Raw genomic sequence first — 16,027 nt, 5'->3', positions numbered from 1 at the left:
TTCTTCATCAATGTGTTTAGTCACATCCTCAAAAAATTCAGTCAAGCTCCTCAGGCACGACCTGCCCTTGACGAAGCCATGCTGACTACTCCTAATCATACTATACCTCTCCAAATGTTCATAAATCCTGCCTCTCAAGGTCTTCTCAGGAACTAAGTTTGAAGTTTGAACTAAGTAAGTAAGAACGAACTGTGAAGTTTGTGCTGAATCTTTCAACAGGTTATTTAATCTTGCTGCTTTGTATTGGGGTTTGATTTCTGAGCTTTGCTTAACCACCTTCTCTAAACTCTATTCCGTCAAGTTTCAAGGACAAGCATAAAAGTTTCACTTTGAGTGAGTTCATCCAGTATTTTGTGCACGGCGTCTGCTTTTCCATGGCCAATAACGTGTGGGTTGGACGTAAGCAAATTGCAACTGCAGGAGAGGTTCGAAAGCTCTAGAGAAAGCGGAGTGTAAACATATCATATCCAATCTGCTCTTTAAGATAGAAATTGTATTCACATTCTACTGCGTCTGACGCCTCAGTGTCGCTATTCACAACACAGCCTTCACGGAAATCGGTTTCCGAGAATTTCTAAGGCATCAGACTTGAGGATGTGAAGAGGAGGGCTTTGGGGAATTCGGTTTCTCTCTCTACACACACACACACAGAGCTCGGGACCCAGCAGCATGGAACAGTACAGACGGCTTTTGTATTGTGCTCGATTCTTCGCTGCAGCCGCGTTGATCTTCTACTTCGTAACTTCGTGCACCAACTACTGGCTTCACGCTATAACCTGTCGGACCGTGAACGACACGCTGGAAGATGAAAGCCCACCGGTTCGTGCGGTAAAATCAGGGGACGTGGGGCGGTTTGGGGCAAGGAGACGGTCTGCCACTTTATCACTGGGCGAGTATCCCTGCGGTCCATCGGGTATGGTGTGGTTTGTGCTGAATCTTTCAACAGGTTATTTAATCTTGCTGCTTTAAAAGTTTTAAAAGGTTTAAATCTCTGAGCCAGAAGTGTGTGTGTGTATGTGGGTGTAGCGCGTCTCTACACAACTCCTCCTGGCCCCTCAAAATTGGCCGCTGGATGAATCTCACAGGGGGTTTAAAAGTTGGATTGGGGTTTGATTTCTGAGTTCCCCTTAACCACCTTCTCTAAACTCTATTCCGTCAAGTTGCAAGGACAAACATAAACGTTTCACCTTGAGTGAGTTCACTTAATGGGGAGGTGGGGCTGCGGCGTTACAATCGGCAGAGAGAAAACAACATCTGATCAGTAAGAGGCATTTGAAAGGCACAGAGAAAGAACTCGGAGTCTCCTGTCCCGGTAATAGTAAGAGGTATTGAGAACCCCGGTGAACGAAGGATATTGAAGATAGTGAGGCAAAAGAGAAAGGCGAGCCTATGTCAACTTTGGTTTTGAACCTGTCACTTGAAGATTAAAGGGGATATAAAGAAGAACCTAATTAATAAATTGGGTGGGCAGAGGCATGGAATGATTGTGTCAAGTATGATTAAGGAGAATTTTCTTAATTCAGGAAGCTCAGGAAGTAATAAGTTCTCTTGAGGAGCAAATAAGTATCCTGTGCATGGAGGTAGTCAATGAATTCTTCTCATCAGTGTTCACCAAGAAGAAAGATGCCGAGATTGAAGAGTTAGGAGGTTAGGTGCAGTAATATTCTGGAGATGCTGTTTATCAGGAAGGATGAAATGCGAGAATTATTAGAGCGCATAATGGTGGATAATCCCCAGAGCCTGATGGGATTTAGCCCAAGATGATAAAAGGTAAAGGGAAATGGGGGGTGTGGGTGGAGATTGCTGTGGCTCTGACAAAGTTTTTATGTCTTTGTTAGCCAGGTTGTGGTTCCAGGCAAATTGAGGATAGCTGATGTTGTGTCCATGAACAAAAGGGGCGGTAAGGATAAATCTGGAAACTTCTGCTGTGAGTCTTAGATCAGCATAGGGAAGATTTTGGAGATGATTCTATGGATCAGGATTTATAAACACAGATTCTCCAGATGCTGGAATCCAGAGCAACACACATAAATATTGAAGGAACTCAGCAGGCCCAGCAGCATATATGGAGATAAGCTGTTGATATTTTGCACTAAGATGCTTCATCAGTGTCATGGCGATACTAAGAACACCAGAGCAACTTTGTGTTTCATTTTAAGAGTTTATTAACATGACATCATGGAGAGTCTGCAGCAGTCTCCACCGCCACCAGAACTCTGATTATTTGGTTATATAGAGTTTGTATTTATAGAGCAAAACAAACAATTTCACGTAACTTTGTTTAGCATCTCACATCTGCACATGATCAATTGTTTAAAAGACATGTCAATTATCTCTCAACACAAATCTAACAGTGTTCTTCATTATCAGGGCTCATGATTTATCTCTGAGCACGAGTCTAACAGTCTTCCCGGATGCATCCTCCCTCCTGGTTCCAGGGGCTTAGTATCTTGTTCATTTGAATTCTTGTCACTGCACTTATCATACAAGGTTATTCCTGACTCTTAAGTCTTAAGTCCAGCTGCTCCAGAGTGGTCAAGTATCCGGTCATACACCAGTTTTAACCAGTTCTACCATGATCAGGACTAGGAAGAGAGAAGATGCTAAAGGAGAATGGTGGGCAGAGAGGAAGGAACAACACACACAAAATGCTGGAAGAACTCAGCAGGCCAGGTAGCATCTATGGAAAATAGTACAGTTGACATTTTGGGCTGAACAGAGATTAAGTATTTCTTTACCCAGAGGATGTTGAATCCGTGGAATCATTGCCACGTTGCCCGTGGGGGGCGGGGGGGGGCAAGTCATTGCATATATAAAAAGAGTAGACGTACTTTTTCTGTGCATCTGATGCTTTCAATGGAATGTACTTTGAGAGAATTAGAGATTGTTAAAAAAATTGTTGTTTAAATGCAATTCCGTTCCCTACAGTTGCTAGGGGGAGCTGAAAGTCAAGAAGTGACAATTACAACAAGAGAAACTGAAAATGTTGGAATCTGGGAACAGAGAGGACTGCTAGACTTGTGCTCAGAGATATATCATGAGCCTTGATAACAGGGAACAGAAAGAACTGTTAGAGTTGCAATGAGAGATAATTGACTTACCTTGAATGATTGATCATGTACTGACTGTGGGATACTAAACAAAGATACGTGAAGTTGTTTGTCTTGCTGTATAAATATGAACTCTTTAAACTAAAAATCAAAGCTCTGGTGGCGGTGGAGACTGCTGTAGATTCTACATGATATCAGATTAATAAACTTAAAATAATGTCAGTTATTCGATGTCAATCTGAGGGTGAAATGAGGATTTGAAGGCACTACAATTTCAATATTTATCATGGTAAAGTCCAAACTCATGCCCTCCATAGACATGTAGAATCAGAGCATAGAAATATCATCCACCCAACATTTGCTCTATTCTGGTATAGAGAGATATTGCTAGTTCTTCAACTAGTACTTACTGTAGATGGTCCAGTGAATGTTCAGATGTTGGCACAATACAGTATAAGTGCTAGATAATCATGCACTTTAGAAAAAACCGTGCATACTTGCACTAGGGAAGCCTTTGGCTGCAGAAGTGGATGTGTTGTTAAGGGCTCGTGAGCAGTGGGAGAATGTGGGATCAGTGGCTTTGGACTGGAGATGATCAGTTGATAACTGTGCTAGAGTTTGAACTGTGCCCAGTCAGTGAATGAGAGTGCAAGAAGAGGCAACTTCACACAGGTCATGATTGAAGATTAAATGAGCAGGACTTTGCAGTAGTTTTTGGAGTTTGAATTGCACCCAATCAGCAAAGAGGTGACTTCACAGATGTCCGCAATTAAAGATTAAAAAAGCAGTGCTTCATGGCAGTTTTCAGAGTTTGAATTGCACCTAATCAGTGAATAGGATTCTTCATCAAGGGTGAATGAAAATAAGGCAGGGGAAAGCAGAGTGGCCATTGTGTGAGTGGGCCATTGTTAGAGAGGGGAAGCATTGGCTTTGACTGATTAGGCTTGACTGAGATCTGGCATGGGCGAGGTAACTATCTGGTAAGTTTCTTCTTTATTCTTCATTCCTCATCTATTAGTTTCTTCTTTATTCTTCATTCCTCATCTATTTGGTGTATCTATGAGGTGACTCTCAGGAGGAGAAAGGGAAATGGGCAGCCAGTACAGAGTTCACTTGTGAGCATTCCCATCGATAATAAGTATACCATTTTGGATACTAATGAGGGGGATGACCTTCCTGGGGGGTGGGGTGGGAACCGCAAAGACTGTGTTTCCAGCATTGAGTGTGATGCTGTGGCTCAGAATGAAGAGAGGTGAGAGGACTGCAGTAGTCATAGGAAGTTCCATAGTTTGAGGAATAGAGATGAAATTCTGTGGACACGATAGAGACACCCAGATGGTATGTTGCCTCCCAGGTGTCTGTGTCGGGGTTGTCTAGGGTCATGGCCAAGGCATTCTAAAGGGGGAGAGTGAGCAGCCAGATGTCTTGGTACATATCAGCACCAAATATATAGATAGGAAAAGTGAGGAGGTCCTGAAGAGAGATTTTAGGGAGCTAGGTAGAAAGCTAGCAGGTTAGTAATCTCTGGATTTCTGCCTGCGCTATGTGCCAGCAAGGGTAAGAATAGGAGCAATTGGCAGACAAATGTGTGGCTGAGGAACTAGTGCAGGGGGTAGGTATTCAGATTCTGGAGCACTGGGATTTTTTCTGGGGAAGGTAGAAACTATACAAAAGGGATGGGTTACAATGAACATGGGGGAGACCATTATCCTTGTGGGCAAGTTTGCTAGAGCAGATCAGGAGGGTTTAAGCTAAATTGGCATGGGTGTGGGAACCAGAGGGATAGTGCTGAGGATGGGGCAGTTAGTTGCACCTGAACCCAAGGGGGGCCAATATTCTCATGGGCAAGTTTTTTCAAGCTGTTGGGGAAGGTTTAAACGGGAGTGATGGGATTCAGGATAGTATGGATGGTAAAAAAGTAAAGACAGCATGCAGTCAGATTGTCAGGAAGGAAAGGCTAGTGGTGGGACTCAGTTGCAGTGAAAAGGCTGAGTATCAAATCATTAGGGATTCAAAATCAGGAAGGATAGCAAATATAGTATTCCAGTTGCTGTATCTAAATGAGCAAAGTATAAGAACAAAGGTGGATGATCATGTTGCAATATTACAGATTGCCAGGTATGACGTTGTGGCCATCACTGAAGTGTGGCTGAAGGAGGGCTGTATTTGGGAGCTGAATGTCCAAGGTTACACATTATACCAGAGGGATAGGAAGGTAGGTAGAGGGGATGGTGTGGTTCTACTGGTAAAAAATGGCATAAAATCAGTAGAAAGATGAGACATAGGATCGGAAGATGTTGAATCCTTGTGGGTTGCGTTAAGAAACTGCAAGGGTAAAAGGATGTTGATGGCAGTTTTACAGGGTAATGGATCTAAAGGGAGTGAGTTTGTTGAATGCCTAAGAGATACCTTCTTAGAGTGGTTTGTTGTTGAGCCTACTAAGGGATCAGCTATACTGGATTGGGTGTTATGTAATGAACCACAGGCGATTAGGTAAAGGTAAAAGAACTTAAGGTAAAATAACCCTTTGGAGCCAATGATCACGATATGATTGTGTTCAACTTGAAATGTGAAATGGAAAACGTGAATTCTGCTGCAGCAGTATTTCAGTGGATTAAGGGAAGTTACAATGGTATGAGAGAGGAGTTGACCAAAGTAAATTGGAAGGAGCTGCTGGTATGGCTGACGCAGAGTAGCAATCACGTGTGTTTCTGGGAGAAGTAAGGAAGGTGCAGGATATGTGTATTCCAAAGTTGAAGAAATACTCAAATGGTGGAGTGGTACAACTGTGGCTGACAAGGGAAGTCAAAGCATTTGTAAACGAAAAAAAAAGGAATACAACAAAGTAAGGATTAATGGGAGGATAGGAAAGTTTTTAAAAACCTTCAGAGAGCAACTAAATAAATCATTAGAATGGAGGAGATGAAATAAGAAAGCAAGCTAGCAAATAATATCAAAGGGAATAGTAAAAGTTTTTACAAGTATGTTAAAATAAAAGAGATGGGAGTGGACATAGGACAGCTAGAAAATGAGGTGGGAGAGATAATAATGGGGGCAAGCAGATGGCTGATGAACTGAGTATTTTGCACCATCCTTCACTGTGGAAGACACTAGCAGTATGCCTGATGTTGTAGTGTGTGAAGTAAGAGACGTTCAGAATTCAGAAGGATGAGGGGTGATCTCATTGAAACCTTTTGAATGTTGAAAGGCCTAGGCAGAGTAGATGTGAAAAAGCTGTTCCCATGGTGGGAGAGTCTAGGACAAGAGGGCTCAGCCTTAGGAGAGAGGGGGCACTCTTTCAAAGCAGAGATGCAGAAAAATTTCTTTAGCCAAAAGGTGGGAAATTTGTGGAATTTGTTGCTATATGCAGCTCTGGAGGCCAGATCGTTGGATGTATTTAGGTTAGAAATTGATAGGTTCTTGATTGGACACAGCTTGAAAAATTATGGCAAGAAGGTCGGGACCCTGGGTTGAGGAGGAGATATTAAAAAATGGTTCAGCCATGATGGGCAAGGTGGCCTAATTCTGCTCCTATGTCTTATGGTCTTATGGTTTACAAAGTGAGGCAGTGTCTAGTGAGACTGCTAGCGAGGACAGGCTAGTGACAGGGCAAAGACTGGATGAGTTGTAATGTAAAAGGGGTACAAATTAAAAAGGGTGATGAATACAGGACTGCAAGTTATATTTCAATGCATGCATTATATGGAATAAGGTAGATGAACTTGTAGCATAGATAGAGATTGGCATAAATGATGGCATCACTGAATTGTGGTTGGGAGCTTAACATTCAAGGATACACAAAGGACAGGCAGGTAGGCAGAGGGATTGGGGTGGCTCTGTTGGTAAAAAAATGAAATCAAATCTTTAGAGAGAGGTGAATTTGGATTGGAAGTTGTAGTATCATTGTAGGTAAGTGCTAAGAAACTGCAAGAGTAAAAAGACCCTGATGGGAATTATATGTAGACATCTGAGCAGCATAAATGTGAGGTGTAAATTACAATGGGAGCTAGAAAATGCATGTCAAAAGGGCACTGTTATGAGAGTCATGGGGGATTTCAATATTCAGATAAACTGGGAAAATCAAGTTGGTGCTGGTATGTTAAAGGCAGAGGTTGATAGGCTCTTGATTGGTCAGTGCATGAGGGTTATGAGGAGAAGGCAGGAGATTGGGACTGAGAGGAAAATGAACCAACCGTGATGAAATGGTGGAGCAGACTTAATGGCTTAATTCTGCTCCTGTTCATTATGGTCTTATAGTTTTATGTATCGGTATTACGGTGGAGTAAAGGAAATTACAGAGGCATGAAAGAGGAGCTAGCCGAAGTTGGCTGGAAGGGGATATGAGCAGGGATAATGGTAGAACAGAAATTGCTGGAATTTCTGGGAGCAATTTCGAAGGCACAGGATAGATACATCCCAAGGAAGAAGATGTGTTCTAAAGGCAGGATGAGGCCACCGTGGCTTACAAGGGAAGTGAAAACCAACATAAAAGCCAACGGGAGGGCATATAATAGAGCAAAAATTGGTGGGAAGTTAGTGGACTGGAAATTCTTTGGAAACCAACAGAAGGCAACTAAAGAAGTCATAAGAAGGGAAATATGGAATACAAATGTAAGCCAGCTAATGATATATAAAGAGTAAAAGAGAGGTGAGAGTAGATATTGGATTTCTAGAAAACAATGCTGGAGAGGTAGTAATGAGGGAACAAGGAAATGGCGGATGAACTGAATAAGTATTTTGCACCTGTCTTCATTGAGATAGACATTTGCAGTATGCCGGAAGTTTGTGAGTGTCAGGGGGCACAAGTGAGTGAAGTTGCCATTACTAGGGAAAGGTGCTTGGGACACCGAAAGTTCTGAAATAAGATAAATCACCTAGACCAGATGGTGTGCATCCCAGGGTTCTGAAAGAAGTGGCTGAAGAGATTGTGGAGGCATTAATAATGATATATGAAGAATCCATAGATCCTGGCATGGTTCAAGAGGACTGGAAAATTGAAAATGTCACTTCATTCTTCTAGAAAGGAGAGAGATGGCAGAAAGGAAATTATAGGTCAATTAGTCTGACGTCAATGGTTGGGAAGATGTTGGAGTCAGTTGCGAGGGACATAGTTTCTGGGTACTTCAAGGCACATAATAAAATAAGCCATAGTCAGCATGATTTCCTTAAGGGAAAATCTTGCCTGACAAACCTGTTGGAATTCTTTGAAGAACTAACAAGCAAGATAGACAGAGGATCAATGGATGTTGTGTAGTTGTACTTTCAGAGGGCCTTTGACAAGGTGCAACATAGGAGTCTGCTTAACAAGTTAAGAGCCCTTGGTATTACAGGCACGATTCTAGCATGGATGGAGCAATGGCTGATTGGCAGGAGGCAAAGAGTGGGAATGAAGGGAATCTTTTCAGGTTGGCTGCTGTTGACTAGTGCTGTTCCACCGGGGTCTGTGTTGAGACTGCATTTTTTTCACTTCATATGTCAACAATTTGGATGATCTAATTGATGGCTTTGTGACTAAGTTTGTGAATGATTCAAAGATAGATGAAGGGGCAGGTAATGTTGAGGAAATGGAGAGGTTGCAGAAGGACTTAGATTAGGATAATGGACAAAGAAATGGCAGATGGAATACAGCGTACGGAAGTAGTCATGAACTTTGGTAGAAGAAATAAAAGCATAGATTATTTTCTAAATGGAGAGAAAATTAAAAAAATCTGAGGTGCTAAGGGACTTGGGAGTTCTAAGAAGGATATGCTAACATTGGAGAGGTTTCAAAGGATGTTCATGAAAATAATTCCCGGATTGAAAGGCTTATGTCATGAGGAATGTTTGATGGCTCTGGGCCTGTACTCCCTAGAATTCAGAAGAATGATGTGGGATCTCACTGAAACCTTTCAAATTTCGAAAGAGCTCTGTTGTATGGATGTGGAAAGGAATTTATTTATGGTGTGGGAGAGTCTAGGACTAGAGGACAGAGCCTCAGAATAGAGGGACATCCATTTAGAATGGAGATGAGGAGGAATTCCTTTAGCCAGAGGATGGTGTATCAGTGGAAGACATTGCCACAGGCAGCTGTGAAGGCCAAGTCATTGCGTATATTTAAGGCGGATGTTTATAGATTCTTTATTGGACAGGGCATGACGAGATACAGGGAGACAGGAGGAGACTGAGGCTGAGAGGGAAATGGATCAGCTATAATGAAATGACACAGCAGATTCGATGGACCAAATGGCCTAATTTTGCTCCTATATCTTATGGTCTTATGTTCAGCATCTGCATAGAGTAGGAAAGGAGGAGATAAGAAAAACAGAATACACTGAAGATATTCAGTAGGCCAGGCAATGTATATTGGAAGGGATACAGAATTAGTGTTTCTGGTGAAAGACATTTTGTCCAAACTGGGAAGGAGACAAAAGAAGCTTGTTTAGATGCAAGGAAGGTTGGCAAGACGATGTGTATCTAATAGGGTAAAAGTGGGGCAACCAAGAGGATTAGCGGTAAACCAGATTATCTGGGAGTGAATGGGAGCAGTTATAGAGCAGGTGGAGTCAAGGTAGCTGTGTGAGTCAGTGGGTTTGTAGTAAATGACAGATAGTCCATCATTTGAGTGACAGAGGGATCCAGAAAGTGGATAAAGATATCAGATGTGGGGCAAGGTGAATTTGAAGATGGGGTGGTGGTTGATAAAATTTAGTGAGCTCCCAGAACTGGGAGAGCTGGGTTTAAATAGACTGCAGGTCATGTTGAAAATGTGACTTCTACTAGCTGGGTGGAGACTGGGAGGTGCATGCCTGTGTAGGTCTGACAGGACCATCCTGCCCCTATGGCCACATCTGATGGCCAGGATGATCCAAATGGTCTGGTGGAACACCTCAATGAGCGATGGATGCAAGATTAAACTGGACAGCATTCAAGATCTCTCTTTCAGGCCATATCCTTCTCAGTTCACCAGGTACTGCACACCCCATCCTTGGTGATGTGAATCATGTACATGGGACCACCTTTCAGCATCATTGGCTTTGGAGGTGCAGGGTTAGCTGGATTGAGATCAGTGGAAAATGGGCCTAAGGCAGGACACATGGGAGATAGGTGTGATCCTAAGCGATGGTGCTAGTGGAGACAGCAAGTGACTCAGTTGATGAAATGAGTAATTTTAAAATGACTGGTGAACCAGGGTAAGAGCTTGTGGCAGTTGGTGTGCAGGGGCAGATTTTGGATGGATAGCAGACAAGGTCCTCAGGCCAGAGTAGTCTGATGGGATGCCACTGGTAGTTGGTCTTTTGGTAGTAGGCGCCATTGGCAGCTAGGATGGTGCCCCATGTCCTCTTCCAAGCATTCTGGCATCGGTGAACCAGGGCCCTGATGGATGGAACCTGCAATTTTGGCTCCTCTATGGAGTTCAACAGGAGTTGGTAGCCATGAAGCACTTCAAAGGGTGACAGAGGAGGTGTGTAGATTGGGGGACAGTTCGGCCTAGGGTAGATTTTCTTTCATGTGGAAGGGTCAGAGCTGGCAAAACAAGCTGAAGAATGATGTAGAATCTCACTGAAACCTTTCAAATTTTGAAAGAGCTCTATTGTGGAAAGCAATTTATCTATGGTGTGGGGCAGTCTAGGACTAGAGGACAGAGCCTCAGAATAGAGGGGCATCCATTTAGAATGGAGATGAGGAGGAATTTCTTTAGCCAGAGGACGGTGTATCAGTGCAATGCATTGCCACAGGTAGCTGTGAAGGCCAAGTCATTGAGTATATGCAAGGCAGATGTTTCTAGATTCAAATTGGACAGGGCATGAAGAGTTGACAAAGGTGAAAGACCCTTTGTCAGAACTGGGGAGGAGAAAAAAGAAGCTTGTTTAGATGCAAGGAAGGTTGGCAAGAGGGTTTGTATCTAATAGGGTAAAAGCAGGGTATCCAAGAGGATTAGCGGTAAACCAGATTATCTGGGAGTGAATGGGAGCAGTTAGAAAGCAAGTGGAATCAAGGCAGCTGTGGGAGTCAGTGGGTTTGTAGTAAATAGTCCATCTCTTGAGTGACAGAGAGATCCAGGAAGTGGAGAAAGATATCAGACATGCGTCAAGTGAATTTGAGGATGGGGTGGTGGTTAATAAAATTTAGTGAGCTCCCACGACTCATGCAGGATACAGCTCAAAAGCTGTCTACAATGTCACGGAAAATAATTGGATGGTAGTGTTCTGTTATATTTGAAACATGGGGTATTTCATGTGGCGAATGAAAAGGCGGGCGTAGACAGGCCCACTTGAATGTCAATGACTACACCTTTGGTTGAGGTGGTTACATAAGGCAGTTCATACTTTGAAATCCAAACTTCACCCTAAATCCATGGTCTCACTATTTAACATTTCATTATGTTGCTTTGTCTCTGTGCATTTAATGAGTGTGATCTTGTCTTATCCACATTCCTTTAATGAAATTCAGGAATTTGGTATGTTGCGAGGTTCACCTAAGCCTCCGACCGAATCTGTTGACAACACAACTGACCTGAGATCTGGCACAGTGTCAACCATTTCCACGGTAGGGTTTGCATTTTTAGTTTTTTCTGAACATTTATGTCTTGCCTCTTTTTGTGTTCGTAGACAAGTTACAAATGAATTGACACTGGTCCCTTCAGTGAACAACATTGTTAACAAAACTACTGCAAGTAATTCTCCATGATTTAGTTTCATTTGCTGCCCGAAATCCTGCTTTTTAAAACTTTCCTTTACTAAACAGTTAAACATGTATTCACCATCCAACCTTCATAGAAGTCTGTATCCTATACACACTTTGTAGTTGTCAAAGAAGTAAAGCATAGAATCATAAGCTATTTTACTAGTGGACCTAACAAAATTAAATTACTAATAAAGTTGGGATGGAAATGTATTTGAATAAACTAACAGCATGAGTGATTTTGTAGATGCAAAGACAATAGAACTTATTTTGATACTGGATGGGCTCCATATCCAAGATTGGGATACTTCTTGGAATGTAAGATTTTAACCAAAATAACCATAATTTTTAAAGTTTTTGTTACATTATCAGTTTGGGCTTTCAAAGGGGAATTGGGAGGCCACTTAAGGAATGTGAAAGTGACTGATGGTGTTGCAATGCTTAATTAAACTTAGCTCTGTTTCAGGAAACTTTCAATGGCAGCCCCAAATCAAGTGGAAAGGAAGCAGTGTTGCCTAGAAATGTACCTACACCACGTCGGAAATGTAAGAGACGTAAGGGTTTCTTTTGGAATTGCTTTGGTGGTCTCACTCCTCTTGCGTTGGTGAGTAAAATAGCCAAATAAATGAAATGTGGTTTACAAATTTACATATTCATCTCCTTAGACATAGTGACAGTGGATGTTTCAGGCTAAGATGTTGACTGTACTCTTTTCCACAGATGCTCCCTGGTCTGCTGTGTTCCTCCAGCATTTTGATGTGTTACCTGTCTTTAGGATCATTTAGTGGAATTAACTGTTCGATTAAGACACCAAGATTGCTTTGCTTAGCTTGTCAGTGAACAAGCGGAGGTTCTGGAGATTCTTGCAGAGTGAACATTGGTGATACGTCATCATTTCTTTGGGCTGTGTATTGTAGGCAGTACATGGGACAGCACTGCTGTCCTGTCTATGTCTTGGTTTTGTGTCTGATTTAATGACCTGATATTCAAACATATTTTTCCTCAGAGAGCCACAGGCTGTGATGTTGTACTTAAGGCAATGTTGAATTTCATTATTTTGTTGTAAATACTATATGGTTTCATTTCATTTTTCAATCTTTTTATTGATTTTCCAATAAAAAATACAAATCAGAGTAGAAGTTTAGCAAACAGATAATACAAAAGACGTATAAACAACAGTAGATCAAAGTATATATATATAATCAAAATCAGATAGGTATAATGTTAGGCTGTTATATATACAATATAATCAAGAAACCACAACTCCTCTTAACAAATGGTAAAAAAAATTTGAAAATTTTATTTAATAAAAGGAAAAAACCCACTAAACTACAACGTTTGTAAATTGGAATAAAAAAAGAAAAAAAGAAAAGAAAGATTGGGCAGTCCACTTGAGGATAAAACTAGAAGAAAAAGAAAGAGAAAAATCAACTTTCCCGTCACCTCCGAACCTTCACGGATAAGGATTTTCCCTAAAGAGAATAAAGAAAAATAAATAATTAAAAATAAGTTAAATTATATAAAAATATTGAATAAAGGGTCACCAGACTAGCTCAAAATTAAAAGATGTATCAAATATCTGACTTCTAATTTTCTCCAATCTTAGACATGACATAATGGAGGAGAGCCAATAAAAAACAGTAGGCAGATTAGAATCTTTCCAGTATAAAAAGATAGCAGTCCTAGCCAGTAAAGTTGAAAAGGCTGTCACATGTTGAACGGAAGCAGATACTCTACCTACTTCCTCTGGAATAATCCCAAAAATTGCAATCAGTGAATTGGGTTGAACATCCAAATCTAAAACTTTAGATAGTATTCTAAACACATCCCTCCAAAAATTATTTAAGCTTACACAGGACCAAAACATATGAGTTAGAGTAGCGACTTCTGTGTTACATCTGTCACAAATAGGGCTTATATTAGGAAAAATATGCACCAATTTATCTTTGGACATATGGGCCCTGTGTACTCTCTTAAACTGAATTAAGGAATAGTGTGCACAAATAGATGAATTATTAACTAGATAATAAATTTTACTCAACTGATCATCTGAAAGTGAATTTTGAAGTTCTATTTCCCAAGTGTGTTGAACCCTATCGTGAGGCGACATGCGAGCATTCATTAACTGTTTATAAATGATAGCTACTAATTGTTTTTGAAAAGGTTTAAGCTGAAAAATAGCATAAGCCAAATTTGAAGAGTAGGCCATGGGAGAAACTCACATAAAAAATTCTTAACCTGTAAGTATCTAAAAAAATGTGCATTAGAGATGTCATATTTATCCATTAACTGGGGAAAAAGACATTAAACAATCCTGCAAGAACAAATCTAAAAAGTTTTTATTCCCTTAGTTTTCCATGTTAAAAAAGCCTTATGCAGAGTTGATGGTTTAAAAATAATTAGAATAAATATTACTGGAGTAGAAAATTATTCAATTCAAAAAATCTACGAAACTGAAACCAGATTTTTGAAGTATGTTTAAGAATAGGGTTGAGAGCTTGTCTACCTATTCTGGAGAACAAAATAGGAAGGGGAGCTCTAAATAAAGAAGCTAAAGAAAACCCCTTTACCAAATTTTCCTCCAAATGTAACCATGGAGGGTGATCCTGGTTATCTATATTATAAATCCAAAAAGTAATATAATGAATATTAATTGCCCAATAATAAAATCTAAAGTTTGGTAAGACCAGTCCTCCATCTTTTTTTGAATTTTGCAATGAAAGTTTATTCACTCTAGAGCTTTTGTTATTCCAAACATAAGACAGAATCATAGAATCTATCTTATCAAAAAATGTTTTTGGAACATTTCAGTATAAAAATTTCAGTAAAATAACCATCTTTATAGCATTTATTCCATCTATCAATGGCATTGACACAGGTGACTATTTAGAAAGTGCTTGTTGAGTATATTCAATTAGAGGGGAGAAATTATACTTACATAGGTCTTTAAAATTTTTAGTAATTTTGATACCAAGGTAAGTGAAATGGTTTTTAGCAATATTAAAAGGTCTTTGATCATAATAATCAGAATAATTATTAATAGAAAAGAATTCACTTTTGTATAAATTAAGTTTATATCCAGAGAAAATACTAAATTCTGTAAATATAGATAGCATAAAATGAATAGATTCCTATTAATGTTAACTAATAAATCATCCGTGTATAACAAAACCTTATGTAATTAATCCCCTCGCTTAATACCCTGCACAGAATTAGAATCCCTAAGAGCGATAGCAAGTGGTTCTAAAGCCAAATTAAATAATAAAGGACTGAGAGGACAACCCTGACGGGTTCCTCTATATTATCTAAAATAAGGAGACTTTTGATTATTAGTTATAACTGCAACCACTGGGGCATGGTAAATCAATTTAATCCAGGAAATCAAGTCAAGTCAAGTCAAGTCAAGACACCAGGCAGGGATGCAGCTGCTCAGGATGCTCTCAATACAGCCCTTGTAGAATGTGATGAGGATGGGGGGGATGGAAGGTGGACTTTCCTCAGCCTTCGCAAAAAGTAGAGATGCTGCTGGGCTTTCTTTGCTAAGAGCTGGTGTTGAGGGACCAGGTGAGATTCTCCTTCAGGTGAACACCAAGAAATTTGGTGCTCTTTACGATCTCTACTGCGGAGCCATCGATGTTCAGCGGGGAGTGGTTGCTCTGTGCCCTCCTAAAGTCAACAACCATCTCTTTTGTTTTGTTCACATTAAGAGACAGGTTGTTGGCTCTGCACCAGTCCGTTAGCTGCTGCACTTCTTCTCTGTAAGCTGACTCGTCGTTCTTGCTGATGAGACCCACCACGGTCGTGTCATCAGCGAACTTGATGATATGGTTCGTGCTGTGTGTTGCAGCACAGTCGTAGGTCAGCAGAGTGAACAGCAGTGGACTGAGCTCGCAACTCTGTGGAGCCCCTGTGCTCAATGTGATGGTGTTGGAGATGCTGCTCCCGTTCCGGACTGACTGACTTCTCCCAGTCAGGAAGTCTAAGATCCAGTTGCAGAGGGAGGTGTTCAGGCCCAGTAGGCTCAGCTTTCTAATCAGTTTCTGAGGGATGATTGTGTTGAATGCTGAACTGAAGTCTATGGACAACATCTGAACGTATGTGTCTTTTTTGTCCAGGTGCGTTAGGGCCAGGTGGAGGGTGGTGGCAATGGTGTCATCTGTTCAGCAGTTGGGACGGTATGCAAGCTGCAGGGGGTTCAGTGAGGGGGGCTGCAGGGTCTTGATATACCTCATGATGAGCCTCTCGAAACACTTCATGATGATGGATGTAAGTGCAACGGGACGGTAGTCATTTAGGCAGGACACTGAAGATTTCTT

At 41.0% G+C, this 16,027-nt stretch overlaps 1 protein-coding gene across 2 annotated transcripts in view; it reads left to right on the top strand.

Moving 5' to 3' along the window:
- Positions 1–427: 427 nt before the first annotated feature.
- Positions 428–16,027, top strand: part of LOC132391346 (transmembrane protein 182-like) — a 40,118-nt gene continuing 24,518 nt past the window's right edge. Inside the window, exons 1-3 of one of the 2 annotated variants that reach the window (XM_059964404.1) lie at positions 428–819; positions 11,481–11,576; positions 12,178–12,315. In XM_059964404.1, coding sequence (XP_059820387.1) covers positions 670–819; positions 11,481–11,576; positions 12,178–12,315 — 384 coding nt within the window. In that variant the 5' untranslated portion in view covers positions 428–669. The remainder of the gene's footprint in view (positions 820–11,480; positions 11,577–12,177; positions 12,316–16,027) is intronic. The other variant, XM_059964405.1, reaches the window with a different exon arrangement.

The sequence above is a fragment of the Hypanus sabinus genome, chromosome 3 (genome assembly GCF_030144855.1).
Source record: "Hypanus sabinus isolate sHypSab1 chromosome 3, sHypSab1.hap1, whole genome shotgun sequence".
NCBI lineage: Eukaryota > Metazoa > Chordata > Chondrichthyes > Myliobatiformes > Dasyatidae > Hypanus > Hypanus sabinus.
Note: the sequence above shows the minus strand (reverse complement) of the source record. Positions and strands in the feature narration are given on the sequence as shown.